We start from the raw sequence: 19,667 nt of genomic DNA on the forward strand, positions 1-19,667 counted from the left end.
GCTCCATAGATGGTTACATTTTGACTTCTCACCTGGCAAACACTGTGTTTGTGTCTTGTGTAGGACAATACTTTGTCCATCCAGCATTACTCACCTCTTTGTATGAGTGGTTTTTGGTTTGCTTTTTATCTTCCACCCTCTCACTCACAGTAACTGCTGTGCATTATCACTGAGCTCTGTGGGTGTGGGTCAAAAGTTGCAGATTTTAGGCTGTGCCTGTAGTTTTGTAACCCCCTGTAGCCTGGCCAGTCTTGGAGTATTTCACTGAAGGCTGGTGGTGCCCTGAAGGGGAGCAGGGGGCTTTGTGGCTCAGCCACCAGCGTGCTGAACTTGGCTCAGCTGAAGGGAGCCCGAAGGGTCTGAGTGATGCCACCAACCACAGCTGCCTTGGTGGCAGTGCCTAGGGTGTTACAGTTGGAGTGTCACACCTGGATGCTCTGAGGGCACCAGCATATGGTGGAGAGTTCTGAACATCAGTCTTCTGCACAGCCAACAGACAGGAGGCGCCGTGGTTTTAAATGGTTGGATGGACTCAGGTCCTCTGCAGGAAAACTCAAGAGCTGCGCTTCTTGGAAACCTCAGCTGCCATGAGGTCACTGTGACTGCATCTGATTTGCAGAAATGGCACTTCAGGTGGGTGCTTCGAATACAGTCCAAGTTTCAGCTTTGAGATTGTGAGAAGTTTCTAAGAGCTGGTGACATTAATTCTGTAATTCCACTTTAAAAAACCTTCCAGCTATTCAACAGTATTAAAAGCCTTTACAGTAATACAGACCTGGACTGTTTTCAGAGCTCATGCTATGCAACACTTAACTGTACAGATTCTTGTTGCTTAGAATATTCCTTCAATATTTGGGTTTTTAAGGCCATTTTAAGGTCATTTAGGCTAAAAAATTTTTTGTTTTCTTTCTTAGATCCTCTTCATTGTACTGATACTGATGCCTTAAGTTTTTCTGTTCCACTTGAGGGTACTTTCCTGTTGTGCTTGAGTGCTGAAGACAAAACAGTCCTATTCCAGCTAAGGACTCAAGGACAATTTCTTCAAACTTCAGGCCCTAAGCATAAACAACATGAAAAGAGCAGGACAGGCAAGCAAGCAAAGAGGATAAAACTTAATGACTTGAGACTATTAATTGGACAGTTGACTCCTGCATGCAAATGCACTAAAACCTATAAAGATGTAAGATCTTGTGACCCTCTTTTGCTTTCTTCCATCTTGGAGCCATCCAGGCAGGGGCCACGACTGTGGCACTGGTACTGCCCAGGTGTGGCCTTTGAAGGGCTCTCAATACAGATCCATTTTATTAACCTTAACTCTGTACCCTCTGTTCCAGCTCCTCTAGGCATCAATACCTAAAGAATTTTTATTTCTTATAGCACTTGTGCTATTACAGAATTGCAGAAGAGGTGGGTTAGAAGGGACAGATGGAGTTCATCCAGTCCAGTGCCTCTGTAATGAACCTAAAACATTGCCAATTAATCCTTATAAGGGTGTAAAGCAAACACATTTTCTGTGTTCAAAACTGCATGCAAGAGGAAGCAGGAGTATGTTACTTCTGATATTCTTCAGATACCTGGATAAAGATGCTGATTTATGTTTTACTAAAAAACCAAAAAAATACTAAAACAATGCAAAACCCCCAACCAATAATCACTAGTGACTATTTTCCAGTTTATTTTCAGAAAATGTACCAGGCATCTTTGATATATTAATAATACTTTAATGCCACTTCCCCTGTCTACAATCTTTGACTTAAACCTTTTCACTGTATTGGCCAGACCAATCATGAAAAGCAAAATGACCAGAAAGAGCAGAAAAGAATCCCTATTTCATATTTCAACCACATGGTAAAGAAATCAGAGGCAAGAGCTAAGTTCTACTTGACTGTGGTCTCCACACTTGTTCATTTGAGTGCTCTCATGTGCTGTCTTGGATCTCAGCTATTGGCAACACACACACAAGAATCAAGCACGTTTCTCACTCAGATGGAGGTTGCACAGCTTGTAGTTACAGCAATTTTTGAAATTTAATATACTGACAATTTAATATAACCACAAAAGTAGTGACTTATATCAGACTCAACGATAACCAAACAAACGTTTAAAGTTGCATGATGCAACTAGTGTCACTTACAAGAGAACAGCAGAATTAATTTGCAGGGATTTTACAGAACAGCATACACAAGATACTCAGTTTTAAACACTGATTCTTCTGTTTCAGGATTTATGGTATGTTGACTTTTTTTTTTTTTTTAAACCAGTTATGTACATTTCCTCTTTTACCCAGTTACATTTAAGCCATTAGTAACAATGCATCTTAATCCTCACAATGGGAGTGGTGTTTCTCCTGGTCCACAGTAAGTTGTCATTTTTCTTAATTTTAGTTAGTTTGGCAGAAATGAAAAACTATTTATCAGTATTTTCTATAGAAACCTGAAAATGAGCCTAGTTCCATATTAGGATTCATCTTGCTTTTAGATCACTCATATTGAACACTTTGACAAGGAACAGAAGCAGGTTTCTTTTATTCCATTGCAGCACCTTTTATCTTAAACCTAAGCATTGCTGTGTTTTTCATTCTGTAATTTTGATTACCTGTTTGGATGCCATGTTTAACAGAGAGTTATTTTCTTCTCTCAATACTGTTTGTGCATTAGGAAGAAGATCTCCACAACTTTTGCTTCCTATAAAAAGATGGTAATGTTGTTTCAATGAACTGGAGCCTGCTGGACCATCCTTACACTAATTTTGGTACAATTAGTGTGCAGGTACTGTAACTTGAACTGAAGGTCTATGTCTACACTTAGAAAAGCAGCAGGGGCTCTGGTAGTGTCACTGGAATGGGAGCAGCATGTGTGTTGGCTTGCTGTAGGAGTCCCACAGAGGAGAAGGGCAGATCATTCTCCCTGTTAACACTGGAGCTCTCAGCCTGAAGGGTGCATGAGCAGCTTCAAGTGCAGGCTTGCTGAGTCTTGTGCATGTACCCCACATAACCCCCCACAGTGCTGTGGGTTCAGCTGCTCAATGCTCTTGAGATTATCCCACCTCTACAGAAATGGTGCAAGGGAAAACTTCATGTCAGATGTGCTGCAGCCCAATAATGAAGAAAATAAGAAGCATAAAAATTAAACAGGAAATCAGACTAACATTGTGGTAATTCAGGCATTTTGACTACAAAAGTGTTGCCTTAAGAAACACTGAAAATAAGAAAGCTTCAAAATTGTCCTAAGTGGAATATTTAATTTTTTTTTAAATTAACCACACACACACAAACACAAAACTTTGTGTGATCAGTCATACAACTTTGAGATTTGCTATTTCCAGTTGGAAATACATCCCTAGCATTACTGCTTTGCATCTAACGATGCCCCACGTACTGGGAGAACACCCATTCACTGAATGGATACAACACAGAAGTGACAAAGCTGTAGTGTCATACTCTTTAGTGAATCTCAATTTCACTAAGGCATTAACAATCACTGAAGTTTCCTCCTAGTGGTAGCCTGATCAGCCAAGGGCAAAGAATTGTGGCAAGACCCAGATAATACAGCCAATGAGCTATTCAAGAGGTATAAAAAGAAATATTCAGGAGTGCAATGAATTTTGTGTCTTGTGGCACAAGCATCTCTTGCTCTTAATCCAGGGTACCACAGGTGTAACAGAGATACATCCTCACCCACTGTGCAGTCCCAGGGATACAAGAAGAGCATTTTTATTACCAGCCCTGCACCTGTAGGTTTTGCTAATTGAAACATATGATATTTTAATGAGTACACTTTGAGTGGGAAATGAAGTAATGTTTGTAATAAAAATTACTCATGAAGGACAACAAAAGTACTAAAAATTTAGGCATGTCCCTTATTCCAAAAGGCAAAAATTAGTGCCACTGAAGAGTGATGTGAATACCTAAGGGTTCCTGCAATATGCAAGTCATCTGGTATACATCTACACACTAACCCCAGTAGAATAAAGAATTAAGATTTTCAAGCAGTGTACATGCAGGGCACTTCCCAGAAAGATGCTAATTTGGGCAGTTTCCATCTCAGTCATATTGGAGAACAAGCACTTCAAGTACTGCACTTTCTTTATTTCTCAATAAAGAAAGGTGCAGTTTAGATTTAGGATGAGAATAAAATGAAAACTCACTGTTACCCAATGCTGCAAATAACTATTCCTATATTAAAGTATATGCACTACATTTCAACATATCTTAAATTTATCAAGTCTGTCAAGTCTCCACCTGTGAAAATTTCTGTGAGTCATTAAAACAGTAGTTTATGGTGACATACTTTAAATACAAACAGCCTACATTATTTGTACAATGTGCTACAGCATAACATAAAATAGTACCAATTGTCATAGTACATAATAATGACTTTTCAGGACACTGTGCAAAGTCAAACAAGGCAAATAAAAGACACTTTGTGGTTTTGTTTGTTTTTCATGAAAAATTAATAAAACCCCATTAAACTTGCAGACAGACAATGTAATGTAAAAGTTTTCATATTAAAAACAGCTGTGAAAATTCTTGATGCATACACTCTACCCTAAGTTGTGAGGTGGCCCCATAATGTTCAATTATCTTATCCCAAGTACCTTACTTCTTAAACTGCTAAGACAGATAGGACTTGACTCAATTTATACATACAGTGATTAAATGTACTTGTTAAAAAATAGAGGCCTTTATCCAAGAGAAAATACAGGAAGCATTACACACAGAAGGCAAGGTGAAGAACATATAGTTTTGCTGCAATAGCAAAAAGGATGGTGTGCCCTCCTTCTTGCCAGCAGCAGGAGACCTCTAACAGCTTTTCAAAGAAACTATGGTACTCAGTAGAAAATCTAATACAGTAAACACAGAGTTCAGAGATCTTTTTAGTGTTTGTGCATAACTTGCCACTCATTTCTCTCCCTGAAGACAGTGGGAATAAGAACACATTTCAATTCTCATACTCATTGACTTAGAAACAAAGTCAGTCAAGCCTCCTACATGAATTCACATAGTGAAAAATCCTTCCTTCAAAAATATACAGGATCACTCAACCAATTTTCATTCTCATACACCATTTATAAAACTATTAAAACTCTGACTTTTTTAAGCAGCAAATTTTGCATTTGTCACTGGCAGACTTGTAGAAATCTTAGAAAGTTAAAATTATATCATACCATACAAAAACATGTAAACAAAATGGATAGTTTTTAAAAGGCATGCATGCTCTTGAAGAGGATTATAAAGTGTTCATTTTTGCTAAATAAAAGGTATCTTAGCATTTTTAAAAGCACCTTAGTGATTTAGGAGCCTTAGCCCAAATAATCTTGAAGTTAAATTTGGGCTCCTAAACATTTAAATCAGTTCTGTAAATTTAATGAAGCACTTTGAAATTTTTTTTTGCCATGACTTCCATCTTGCAGAATTAGATTTCCTTAACTTCAAAATCTGAGACAACATTCAAGAATGTCTCTCTAATATAATCAGCTGCAATTTTTTGGATCCCTGTAACTTGGTTATCTATGGTGTCTATGCAAAAATTTCAAATAAGACAAATACTTTGTAACATCATTTTGAAAACTCCTTTTTCATAAGATGACACAGGAAAAAACAATCAAATTTGAAGAAGAATACATATTCCTTCTGAATAGCTACTAGTGTTATTTGTTCAACCTGTTAAGACTGAGAAAAACAAACTTAGAAACTTACTTATCTGTAGCATAGCATTAGGTAAAAAGGAGCATTTTTGGCACGATACATTTTTAAATCTAAGCTTTTAGGCCCAGAGTATAGCAAGTTAAACATACACAGTGGCAGCTTGGAAAGCTTCATCTGAAATGCAACATTTTCAAAGGACAATTGGAAGATGCTATTTGATGTTCATTAGCTGATCTCCAAGTAACATATACATTGGAACCAAGCCTAGATATTCTTCCCAAATGTTTACATATATACCTTAGCAAACATATATATAATGCAAGGATCTTGCACCCACAGGACTGCCAGAATCCATATTAATATGGTCAGGCATAAAATGACTTAAGAGTTTTTTTGCTCTTCATTTATCTTGGTAGTGTACTGACTAACCAATTCTAGTATTTTCTTTGAAATTTAGTTGCAAGGTTGCTACATTACCTTGGGCCATGAGTTACAGTCCGTACCTACATTGTAAATATTATCCTTACATTAAATGTGCTCTGCAATTCAGCAATACCTAGTTCATAGATGTGTAAGTAATTCCTTGGGAAAGGAAAAGCTCAACTTATCTGTACAAAGTGCACGAGGCAGCCACGGTTCTATGTGTTGCCACCAGGTGTCTCACACCACACAACAAACCCATAGCATCAGCAAATTCATCTAAATGCCTCTCAAGGAGGCACAAGATTTGCTAAAGCACCGGTAAAAATACCTCTACAGCTGGCTTTATTCTGTATTCAATTGCACAACTTCATCCAGATCTCAGAGTTGCTTAATTTCCTCCAAAAGTGGTCTAAGGTATACTGCAGTTGCTGAAAGGACTTCTGTTTTTCTTGGTCCTCTGTTTGTTGGGTTTAAGGTTGATGACATCTCCACCATTAAGAGTGCTACAATTTTGGTTGGAGTGACTTCCACCAGCTGTATTAAAAACACCTAGAATTCAGACAAGAGAGGTATTTGTATTTGTTTACTACCTGCAACAAAAGACATTAACACTTTGGATATAACACCTGCTAAGGCATAAGAGAGCCCCTCAAATGTATACAATAGTTTTTGAATCTTATTTTGGGTCAATTCTGTAGCTAAACTGGACATAGAGGCAGTTTAGCCAGACAGTCTTTAAAGCTGATATGCATCTGTGTAATTGAAGGGCAGCATATTCACTCATATGTGTATGCTACCAACTCACAAAGTTGTGGTTAGCTGAGTAACATAATAGAAAAAAAACATGGTGATTTAAAATTCAGAAACTTTGTTGATATAAAGGTAAGTCAAAGGCCTGAATAAAATGGGAGTGCTTTAAGGAAAATAAATTACCTGACTCAGAAATGCTTCAAAGAAGTTCAGTGTTTTCTTACAGAAGGCAACTTACAAACACTTTCTGATTACATGCCAGATTCTTTCCCCATGAGTCTTGTAAGTCCACACCAACATGAGCAATACCATGTAATGCTAATTACATTAAAAAAACCCAACAAGCATCCTTCTCAAATCCTTGCACAATCTTGTTTAAATTAATTCAGTAAGAGCACTTGCCAAGTATTAGCTAGAAACTTTGGTTCATCAGTTTGACCATCTTGTCAATGGTCAATCAGTTTGATCGTCTTAAAGAGTCACAATGTTATTTTACAGAAAGAGATAATATCCTAAGATAGGGAGGTAATAATTAGACCCTGATTCACCTTGTATTAATTTCATAAGGAAACAGATGAGACCATAAGCTTTTTCTAGGGGCTTTTTTATTATAGTATACATACCAATCTTGTTACTGCTTGTATGTACTAGTTCTGAATCTTCTGCTGTTTGTTGCTTGAGCTTTTGAAGATATTTATCAGCCAAATACTTAAAAACTGGAAAGTTAGAAAGAAAAAAGGTACATCACAGAATGCTTAAAAATAATAATAATAATCATCAGCATAATGCCATTGTATCAAAATTCTGCATAGTTACAAAAATGCACTTCACACTCCAGAGTTAGCACAACCTGGTGAGTGACTCTGGGCAAGCCTGTGTGCCTGGGCAGAGTCCAGGTTACTCCAGTGTCTGTCCAGCTCTTACAGTTTGCAGTACTGAAGTCTTGCACAGAAATATCTCAACACTCATAAAAAACCCTCCTGCACACATATTGCCAAATGTTTCAATTAATGCAACTTGGAACTTTTTACAATTATGTAGGAATTTAATATACAAATTTTTGCAAGGAGTCTTAGAAAAACAGTAGTCGTGTAAAGTAAGTCTATTAATAAAACTTGGCAATAACTTTTTTCTCATTAACTAATGTACCCTCATTTCCACTGGTGTATAAAAAGGTGACCTAGGAAACTGAAAAACTAAACAACTAAAGCAGAATTTTCAGAACCCAGATGCGTTGTGATTATTTACATTTGTAATTTAACTCATTTAAAGATGATACAAAAGACTTTTACATTTTCTCTTATGTTTTTCCCATGGTGAATGATGTTAACAGAGAAGAAACAGCAAATTTACTATTATTCTTGGCTAATTAAACAAGAATATATCATTAGGGAGTATAGTTCATGATTATTCAGACCCAGCCCACAAAAGGCAGAGACTCAAAATTTTAGCATTACTCTTACGAAATTAAGACCATTAAAAGTGGTACTTAGGAACTAACCAAATATCACCAGTAGACAAAACACTGCAAGAGATGCAATCTTTTAATGTCCTTAATTTCAATATGACTAAGATATAATTATTTCTATGATTTATTAACTATTTACAATTAAAAAATAATCTGTTCAACAATTTGTATGCTGCAATAATTGAATTTCTACGTGCATTTGTTTTAAAAAGCTCGTGTTTACTGACAGTCATTAGGACTAAGGAGCCTTAATACACTGGCACTTGCAAACATTGCAGCTGTGTGTGTTTGTGGAAGAGAAGGATGTGCACAAAGAAATGGGCCCAACCCACTGGTATCAGGTAATTTTAGCTGTGTTTAAGGCATGTTACTATGGAATATAGAGGGTTGCCACCAGCATGTGTAAGTACGAGCTGGCTACAGCCCAGGGGATTCTCGGGGCTATGGAGTAGCTGCGGGACACAGAGGGACACAGAGGGACACAGAGAGACATGGCAGGACACAGTGGGAGACGGCAGGACACAGCAGGACACAGAGGGACACGGCGGGACACAGAGGGACACGGCGGGACACAGAGGGACACAGCGGGACACAGAGGGAGACGGCGGGACACAGAGGGACACGCTCTCCCTGCAGCACCTCCCACCTTCGCTCACGTTCAGATCTTCCTTCACAGACGCTCGGTAGAACCTCACTTTCAGCTTCTTGGCCAGCGCTTCTGCCTCCTCACTGCACAACACACAAATCGACTTTGTAAGTCCTTATTTGGTTCATTTGTTAGCATTTATTCTTACAGACAAAATGCTTCATGCTAAGTTAAACATGGCAAAGTGGGTTGAGAAATTCAAGACAGTCAAAAAATACCTAATGCTTAATTTCTTTACAGTATCTCCACTATAAAAATAAGGTATTTTACATGCAGTTTCTTTATGACTCAAAGGAATTCTTTCCAGTATTTACTGACTTCATTAAATAAAACTTCCCAAGAGTTTGAAGAAGGGCGTTGGTGAAATCAAAAGGAAGGAGGCTGTAATTAACAGCACTGTACACTGCAAACCCTAAACAACAACAACAAAACTTAATCCTTAAGTATATCTGAAAGAAGCAGTATGCTATGCAATCAGATGACTGCACAGATGAAATCAAGAATTACTTTTTTTCTGTGAAGTGAAAATAACTTAGGAAAGTTTAAGAAACTTATGAATACTTCCCTAATTCCCTACTTCATCCCCTAATCATCTGAAAGATTATGTTACTGAGGCAGACAGTGTATTCTGAGAACCAAACCTAAGTAACATACCATGAATAAAGGAGGAGTTCAAATGCAATTTTGCTTTTCCTTTGAAAAATCCTCAGAATTCTTTGCAGAGGAAGTAGAAGCTGATTTATGCCATCAATGATAGCAAACAGACAACAAAGAAAGCCAGTGCAGGAAACAACAAAAAAGAAGAAATAATTTAAATCTCTCAGGAAGATGACAGAAATTGAATAAGTGGAGAATGATCAACTTGGTCATGCACTATTTTCTACGTGAAATGCTGTGGTAAATAAAAGCATTTGTTAAGCTGATTTTATGACAATAATGAAATTGGTCACACACACAAGGGCAGAATGAACTGACAATAAAATCTGTAAAGAAAAATACAGCAAGGAAGGTTCAGCACCATGCAGTTTGAGAGTATTACCACAATATATTTCTATAGAGTTACAATGTTTTGATAAAAATGAAAAATAAAAAACAAATTGAAGAAAGCAAAGAATATTAGCAAGCATTTACTAGCCAGACAATGTGCCTAGACTGGTGCACAGCACAGTTTAAAAGTAACTGAATTTTAACAGGAGAGAAAATTTATAGTTCTAGATTTTCTGAGTTGAGGAAAAAAAAAAATAAAGGGTGTGAATCATATTATGCCAGAACCAAACTTTTCATGTCATTCCTATATTCCTTTTGGCTTCAGGATGCAGCATGAAACAAACAGAAAGCTCCTAGCTTTGCAGCACATCTGCCCAAGTATCTACACTCATGCAGCAACAACTGCCCCATGACCTTCTAGGGCATGTCTGGATGCAGGACATTGGTGAAAAGTGACATTTCAACACAAAGTCCCACGGACTTCTTTTTGTAAAACTTGTGTATAAAGAGGGCATGTATTGATCTTTAGAAGTAGTACAATAGAACTCCTACTTCTTTATGCAAGAGTCATCAAGAAGATCAATCTTATTCTGCACAAGAACTGTGGGAATGTCTCCAACTTCAGTCACAACTTTTTCCTTCCAGGTAGGGATTGCTTTGAAGGACTCTCTGTCAGTTGTAGAAAACACAAGAACACAAGCCTGGGCTCCTAGAAATATACAAATAAATTACAAATACAAATACACACAAATTAGCCAATAAGCAATAGAAAAAAAAAAATGTATTTAAAATATGAAGGATTTTTCAAGTTATTCCCATAAACAAGCACTTTTACCACCAGCTTATGTCAAACTGCTGGTCATAGATTCCCTAAATAAAAATTCACTGCCATGTTATTCTGATCATTACAGCCATCTTCATAATGACTATGGGTCTGTTACATTTAAAGCTAATTCCAGCATACTGAATGTATGAAGGGGAAAGGAACAGGATATCTGGAAAGGCTGGAAAAAGGGAAGGGGAGATTCTTTTATTGCTGTTTTACAGACAGATTAAAAGAGGCCAGAAGGTAAATTTTTTTCCTGTATGCAGCATCTGTAAAGCACATTTCACACTGTTCTTTGTGGAAAAGCAGAAAATACAAGTTTTCAGATGAAGTTGTGATCATTTCAACTAAATTGTTAGTAGCTATTTGGGAAAATAAGTGTGTTTCTAATTAATACTAGCTGATAGTCTAATAATAAACAATAGTTAACTTCATGGATACTGAGAAGGTACTTGCACAGCTGAAATATTAGTGTGTGGTCTTTTGACTGTCCAGTAGCCCTTGGTCATTTTCAGAAACTGCTTTTCTTTGCACACTTCATTATTTATACACCTTCAATATACAAGTTATTTAGTAACAGAGTGTGAAAGGAATAGATAGCCACTGTTTTTGACACCCTGCTATAATCTTGTGGTGAACATCTCAAATTAGTATCATATAGCATGAACTATTTTTGATCAGTATGAATTTTATCTCAGAGTTTCACAAAGTACCCCCAAAATTCCTGCATTCTGGTTATCTTTGTATTTCTCTGACACAAAGCACACAAGTTCTCTTATTAAGTTTGCTTTTATTTAGCTTTTTAAAAGCCAAGTTCAAGCTATCTTGAGAAAGATTTCCTATGCTCTTTAACATTCTTCCACATGCGTATTAAGATTCCTCTGGTATGGTTTTATACAAAACAAAAAGAACTACCCTAAGAATTTCAACTGAAGCTCTACCAGTAAAAAAGCAGCAATGCAGCCTTCCATAACTTCCCCTATTATTTCTGCTGTGTGTTTGTTTTCCCTACTGTCCACACTGTACACTAAAGTATGCAATAATTCTGATGCAGTTCCTGTGACATAGGTGAAAAATCCATTATTCTTTCCAAAGCAGATTAGTTTGCATTTGCCTGTTATGTCACAAAGTAGCTTAATGGAGATGAGAACATTTATTAAAGTACTCCCACAATCTGTAAACATCACATTGTTCAGTTTTAAGACCAAGAAATCCTTTGTGAAGTTTCCAAACTAAGATACCTTCACTTCATCCTTCTCCTTCCACTCATTCTTTCTGAATGCTACCACAGGTTTAGAGGTAAGTTTAAAGGGAAAAGCCCTACCATGTGGCAAGTAAAGAGAAGGTAGAATATTACATCAAACCTTATTCAATATACATATAGTACAGGTGGAATGCAGTGGTCAAGTACAGTAAAAGTACTTCAGCTTGCCCATATTAATTTCAAAAGGGAATTATATGACAGGCTTCAATAAAGAAGCAAACTGAAACACTTTTGAGGACCTTCAAGATTTTTACAATAAACAACAGTAAAACAAAGTGTCATCAACAATGACAAATTCTATACACTTATGCAATTGTATATTTCCAAATATCTGCCAAAGTTTTCAATCACTGGATCATAAGAATCAGACAATTGACCCAATAAGTCTGTAAGATGTTTATTTAAGAAGAGAAGAAAAAAGTTTTCCTCTCAGGTTCAATGCAAAACAGTATCAACTCTGATTTTTCTTAAGTATGGTGCAGAAGTTAGTATGGCAACAGAGTTCAACCGAAGATACTGCAGGGCAGATTTTAATATGCAAATTATTTTCATTTTTAAGAGATCTGCTAAATACTCAGTATTTTTATTGAAAACATAAACAATTTAAGAAATTATAATATCCAACTAAGAGTTCTTAGAGAAAAAAAAAAGGACAAACCCTAGAATTTAGCCATGTAAACACCTTTTTTTTGCACTGACAGTATTCAAGAGTCAGTAACATTGCTATCTCAGTCATGCACTGCTAATGGAGTCATACACCACCTCTGTCACACAACACATTAGTGCAACAGGCACCAGCAGCAGAGGCTCAGAACAGTGTCAAACAGGAGCATAACAGCTCAGGATGTTCTCAATGGATATTTTTAAAGTGCTTTTGTAAGAAGCTGTTCCATAAAGCTACTTTGAAGTACTGAAGAAAATGACATTGTGTGCAATTACTGCATTGATAATTGCTCTATATTTTAAAATGTTCCAACTGCCTCCAGAATCACTGACATAATATTTATACCTGAGCAATTCAGAAAAAGATTTAGAGACTAGTGTACTTAATTTAAGTAAAGCATGAGCTTGTCAGCTGACGTGGTTTCAGAGATCCTCAGCAGACTATCTTATCCCCATAGACTCCATAACCACATTTTTTTTTCCTTTCAAAATGGTACAAAGCCCTTGTTATAGAAAAAATATAAGTAGATTTCTTGCCATGAGGGGACTCGCACAGGGCTTTATACCTGACCCTACTCATTTCATTCAGTACTTTGCCTCAGCTTTTCCAGGCTATGATAGAAATTATTGTTCCCTATAAAACTGATGGTCACTTGTTCAGTCTCACTGAGATCAAAATCCAGTATCATCATCCAGAAATTCTTGTTTATTGCTGATGTTCTAACTTCTGTGGATCCTGGCTGTCTTTAACAGGCTCAGCAGGATTTAATGTCTCCTGAACAGTATCTAAAAGAACTGTATCAGGGCAGAATTGCAGGCCTTCTGTTATCATATTTGCTACAGACAAAAGGGGTTAACAAATGAAACTAAAGCAACCCTATGAAGGCTTGATTATGAAGAATGAACTATTTTGCAATAAAATGAGGATCCTGACAATTTGACTAATCAGCAACTGAGTAACACACCAATGAGCAAAATGTTTGTTCTCCATCAAAAACCTAACAAGGATCTTCAAGATATACCAGTGGTAGCAGAAGGAAGAGGATACATGCATGAAGAAATTATCAAATACTGCCTTGAGAAACATTTGACTTCGATCACCTAGAAACTGGTGAGAAGATGCATGGGACAACACAAAAAAAAAGAAATTATTAAATACATACAGTGCTCTCTTCAACTCTGAATTTAGGCTGCTGGACTCCTTGCACTGTGTGATTTTTGGGCATGCACCTACACTGGCTGCACACATTCGCCTGCACATTGAAAACCACACGACAAATCCACTGTCAGCTCCAATTCTCTGCAAGGCTGAATGAATTTGGTCCCTGGACAAGAAACACTCAGAGACAGGCTCTGAAGCATTCATGTGTGAGCACTGAAGAACTGACAACACACAGTGTCCCAGGGGAGAACATGAGCTCTAGTGCAATGAAGCAGGACATTGACCTGTGGGAGAAGCAAACCTTAAATTAACACCTAGCATCTACCTTACTATCTTAGAGGTGTCCTCCCCTTATCAGCAATAATTAGCAATAAAATCCTGGCATTTACAAAGTAAGCTTGGCCTTTTGCTTCTATAATAGTGTGATTGCTGAGGCCAGACCAAAATTTCATTCCAGGCTCTTTTGATTTCCCTTGTCCTTCATGAGTTAAAGTCTAGTGTAGAGCAGTCCCTGCATCTGACACCTTGAACTATTCATGATATGCCCATCATGCTGCTACAATGTGTACAATTGTGCTCCACTTCACAGCAAAGAACTTCTGTACAAAGAACTCCAAGGCTGAGATCTAAGAGCACTATGCAGGGCACTATGAGTCATGACCAAAATTTCAAGATACTCATGTAAATTTTTAATTTTGTTTTTAAACCACCAGGTTGCTTGTGGTAAGTGAGGCCAGTAGGTGTACTTCTGAGTTCTTCTCAATGCTCCATATTCTAGCCTATCAGTCACAGAATTCAGGAGAACAAGCCTTTGGCTTGAAACAACTGGGGAGAGCAAAGCACACAAGAGGACTAAAGGCCAGGACAGTAAAAAGGAAGCTCCAAGAGAATCAACTACCACCATCTAAAATTTGTATGCTCAACTCATCAGCTGTAAATTATCTACATCCACATGACAAAATAAGATATTTTTCTGAGGAAATAGTAATCATCTCAATCACAGGCAACAAGAAATATTACCCAAAAAACCCACCTATTAGCAAATTGACTATGAAACATAAAAAGACCATAAGACTGTAACACCCTGAAGCAGTTTGGCACAATCATTATTTTTCTCTGAATGAGGTAATTTTACACCATAGCAGTATATTTCCCCCCTACCCCAGGTAATTAGTTTGCAAGAACTGAACAGTGGAATCTTTGCTAAGTCATTTTTATCTCTCCCATTTAAAAAAACAAAGAGAAATATTTACAGAGCTATTGTTAAACTATAAGCACAGAAAGCTTAAGTATACAATTTGTAACTGGTTAAATAGATAAGCTGCCTTTACACAACTAATACAGTTTATTTTATGAAGTAAATAGGCTTTTGTTACTGCTCTTGTTCTAACATTCAAGGCAGACTATACTAGCAAAAAAACTGCTGTAAACTGTCCTAGCATGACTGGTGGACTTCACCCCCTTAGATTAATTACTATGTGCCTCATCCAGAGTTTTTGGAATATTTACAAATGTGTGTGTCACAGAAGTAATGAAACACTTTTATAGTGAAAATACACATTTGCATCTGATTGTTTGAATGTTTACATTCTGTCCAGTTTTTCTGTTCAGTTTCTGTGCAGATATTAGTCTCATTTCATTCAATGTTTTCTAAAGGGTACTACTGCATAAAGTAGATATAATTAAGACAAGGAACTTGCACAAAGAGAAAAATATTTAAGAACTGAAAAAGCTCAACTAAACATGCATTGCACACACATAAAGTAACTAAAATTCTTAATACAAAGACAGGAAAATATTTTAGAGCTATGCAGACCAAGGAAACCCAACAACTACTGAAGAACAAACGTGGTATTTTCACCTCTATAGTAGGCCTTAGTTATTGCATCAAATTCCTCTTGACCTGCAGTGTCCCATAACATCAGCCTGACATCTTCACCATTAACCCTGAAATAAACAAAACAAGTTTCATGATCAGTAACAGAACAAATCAAAACAATTGACATGGAAATACTTCTGTTTCTATACTGTAAGAGCAATCCAAATCAAATTTAACTGGATTTAAACATAATGTAGTTTATTATTAATATTCATTCACCTTCATAACATACTATGGCAATTATACAATTATATGCTCTTTACAGAAAATCTGTATTACATTTTCCTCTTCCTCCTCTACATTTCCCCCTACAAAAATAATATAGACATCAAAACAAAATCTAGGTGCCTGAAGACCAGTGCTTTTGTCTTTTTAATCAGCTTGCAGAATTTATAGAATTTTCTTACTTCTCATTATCACAAGAGTTTCCACTTTACCAAACATAATTGGGTATTACCTGCTTATGACTTTAATTTTTTCACAGTAATTTTTTTTCTATATTGGCTAATAAATTTGTGAAATTCTTTCATATAAGCAGTTTCACTTCTTCACAAGAAATCACAAAAAAAAAAAAAAAATAATCAACAGGCGGTAAATACAAAGCAAACTTGTCAAAGAGATTGGCATGGCAGAGATTCCAGATTTTATTTATTATTTTAAATTTTGGACAGAGAATAAAGGATATAAGTAGCACACAGTGCAAAAGAGAAAACAACTCCCTTTAGTGTGCTTCAGAAACAGTAGGTCTTGTTTTCCAAGCCTTTGTCAATATCAGGATTACAACAGAAAAAAGAAATAGAGAGAGAGGTAAAAATCAATAGTATGCCATCTGTTTAATACATACTGGATCTGTCTTTCCAGGAAATCTACACCAATAGTTTTCTTGTAGTCTTTTGTAAAAATCCCCTTGCAATATCGCTGAATCATACTGGACTTCCCAACAGCTCCATTTCCTACTACTACCACCTTGATGGCCACCTCCATATCTTCTTCCAACATCTCTGCGTCTCAGGTGACTCTGGTTTATTCAGGAAACTACTGATTCTGTCAACAAAGTAAATAGTTTTTATGTTCATAAAAATGCTGTGAATACAAAGCAAGAGGCAAGATGATCACACAGATTAGGGTGCATATAGATAGTACAATTTATTTCTGTCTCTGTCACAGATTGCTTAAGTGACCTCAGGCAAGTTATTTAACTAGCTTTGGTCTGACACTTACTATCTGAAAACTAATAACAACTGGAAGTAGAGATAAATTTATTTGGCTTATTGCAAGGATATTTCACTGATGTTTTGGTGGCTTTTTTTCTTAATGAGGAAGAAATGGAGGCACTGAACTACAAAATCACAGATTTGTTAATGTTGGAAAAGACCTCAAAGATCAACAAGTCCAATCATTAACCCAACACTGCCTAAGTGTCATGTGCACACATTTTTTAAATACCTCCGGGGATGGTGATGCTGCCTCACTGCCCCAGGCAGCCTGCTCCAATGCTTGATAACACTTTCACTGAAGCATTTTTTCTAGTATCCAACCTAAAACTCCCCTGGCACAACTTGAGGCTATTTCCTCTTGTCCTATCACCCGTACTTGCAGATCAGACCAACTCCCACCTTGATACAACCTCCATTCAGGCACTTGTAGAAAGCAATAAGGTTTCCCCTAAGCCTCCTTTTCTCCAGGCTGAGCACTCCAAGCTCTCTCAGCCATTCCTCACAGGACTTGTGTTCTAGACCCTCCACCTCATTGCACTTCAACTCCCTCCAGCCCCTTAATGTCTTTCTTGCAGTGAGGACCCAAAACTGCAGGCAGGATTTGAGGTGTGGCCTCAGCAGTGCTGAGCACAGGGGACAATCCCTGCCCTGCTCCTGCTGACACAGGCCAGGTGCCACTGCCCTTCCTGGCCACACTCTGGCTCATGTTCAGCTGCTGTGGATCAGCTCTCCCAGGTCCTTTCCCACTGGGTCCCATTCCAGCCACTGTTCCCAGCCTGTAGCTCTGCACGGAGTTGCTGTGACCCAAGTGCAGGAGCTGACATTTGGCCTTGTTTCATCTCACACAACTGGCCTTGAACCATCAATCCAACCTATCCAGATACCTGTGCAGAGCCTTCCTACCCTTCAGCAGCCCAACACTCCCACCCAGCCCAGTGTAACCTGCAAACGGACTGAGGGTGCGTGTGATCGCTTCATCGAGGGACTGCCACCAACACTAAGCCCTGGGGAACACTAGAAACCAGCTGCCAGATGGATTTAAATCTATTCACCACCACTCTCTGAACCTCCATCCCTCAAACACATGCCAAACTTTTCTCTAGGGAGCTTGGCTTCATCCCTTTTCCTCTTTATATTTGGTCTATCACTCCTTCAGTGAGTCCTATGCACTGTAATTTCCTCCTTTGAAACACGTGTACCTCATCTACTGCCAGCAGCCGTGGCTGGTGAGTAGACTGACCCACCACCAAAAAACCAAAATTCTGCCTGTAACACCAGGCTCTTCCTCTTTCCTCCTATTTCATTCCCTATTCATTGGAATGCCAGAAGAAAACATTGCTTGTGTTCCTTCTCCCTTTGCCAGTTGTTCCAAGGCTCTGAAGTCTCTCTTGACCGCCCTCGGACTTGCTACAATTTTATCACTGGCCACCTGATAGAAGCTAAATTTTCCCCACATTTTGCTGTGCCGGGATATCATCACAGTAACATTTGGTAGCTGCAGAGTGGTAAAAATGGGCTCAGCCTCCTTTCGAATTAGGGGAAATACTGCCGTTTAAAGGCTGTGCCCATGGCCGGCAGAGCGCGGCTAACCCGCTCCCTTCGCTCGGCTCGCTCACACCGATGATGTTTCCCCGCTGCATTAGCCCACACCCGGCTACCCGGAGCGGCCGGATGGCCATTCTGAGCGAGAACAGCGGCAGCCACCCTCGGCTCTGGGCGGGGGATCCATCCCAGCGGCACCTCCCGCCCCGGCCCCTCCCGCGGCCCCGGCCCCGCTCCCCCGCCCGCCCGCGGCCCCTCTCACCAACCCTCAGCGAGCGGGCGGCGGCGCTCCCGCCCGGGCACGGCGGCGGAGGGGCGCAGGAAGAGCCGGCGGAGGGAAGGCGAGAGGAAAGCGCTCGCTGGGGCCGACCCAACCCGGACGCACATCCCGCCGCCGCGGCCGGAAGCGCCGTCAGGAGCGGGGGCGCCGCTCGGGAGGCGCCTGCCCGCTGCCCCCCCGCCGGGACCCGCGGGCGGAGCGCCCGGAGCCGCTCCCGGGCTGTGCTGCCGCTCGGCCCCGGAGGAGATCCTTTGGAGGGGTTTTCGTCTGGGCTCCTGAGGAAAGGTCCAAACAAGGCTGGTCCTTCCTTGCCCACGGGCGCCTTCATCCCTACACTCTTCCTCCCTCACCTCATCCTCTGTGGGAAACAAAACCTGTGGGATCAGCCACAGGCTTTCCTTAGGCTGCCACGGAAGGCAGTTGCTGTCCTGTGTGTAGCACCTTTTTTTACTAACCAAGATATGCCCATCAGCATATATGGTACCTGGTCTGCCAGCTCTCAGGCTATATATTAAACAGGCTAAGTTTTGGCATTACTATAGAAGTGGTAGTCATCAGAAGATGTAACCTTTATTTGGTTTTTGGGTTGGTTGGTTTTCTGAATTAAACAGCCAAAGATGTCCACTGCCTCGAATCCCTTTCCATACTGCAGAGCACATCCCCGGCGGGGTGGCTGCTCTCAGTGCCCCCGGCCCTCCTGCTGCTCCAAGATGGCCAAAGATACCTACAGAGTAAAAAAAACACAATGTTAAAATTCTTGATATTCTTTCCCTTGATATTTTTATATAAGGATAGAGTTCCTTCATTTCTTCCTTGCTTCTTTCTTTTCTTCTTTCCCTCCCTCCTTCCCTCCCTCTCTCCTTCACTTTTGGCTACCAGTATAAAAGTCCTTTCTGGGCACTGCCTCAGCACT

The 19,667-nt window shown here is 39.1% G+C and overlaps 1 protein-coding gene across 1 annotated transcript; it reads right to left on the minus strand.

Annotated features, from left to right (window-relative positions):
- Positions 1 to 4,415: 4,415 nt before the first annotated feature.
- On the minus strand, positions 4,416 to 18,931 carry RAB23 (RAB23, member RAS oncogene family). Its single transcript, XM_079298664.1, has 7 exons — positions 18,778 to 18,931; positions 16,560 to 16,759; positions 15,698 to 15,783; positions 10,474 to 10,630; positions 8,935 to 9,017; positions 7,444 to 7,536; positions 4,416 to 6,619 (listed from the first exon to the last, which is right to left on the minus strand). Exons 2-7 carry the CDS (start codon positions 16,712 to 16,714, stop codon positions 6,480 to 6,482), a joined length of 714 nt encoding a protein of 237 aa, XP_079154790.1. The 5' UTR covers positions 16,715 to 16,759; positions 18,778 to 18,931; the 3' UTR covers positions 4,416 to 6,479.
- Positions 18,932 to 19,667: the final 736 nt, after the last annotated feature.

Source organism: Erithacus rubecula, assembly GCF_903797595.1.
Source record: "Erithacus rubecula genome assembly, chromosome: 2".
In the NCBI taxonomy this organism is placed as follows: Eukaryota; Metazoa; Chordata; class Aves; order Passeriformes; family Muscicapidae; genus Erithacus; species Erithacus rubecula.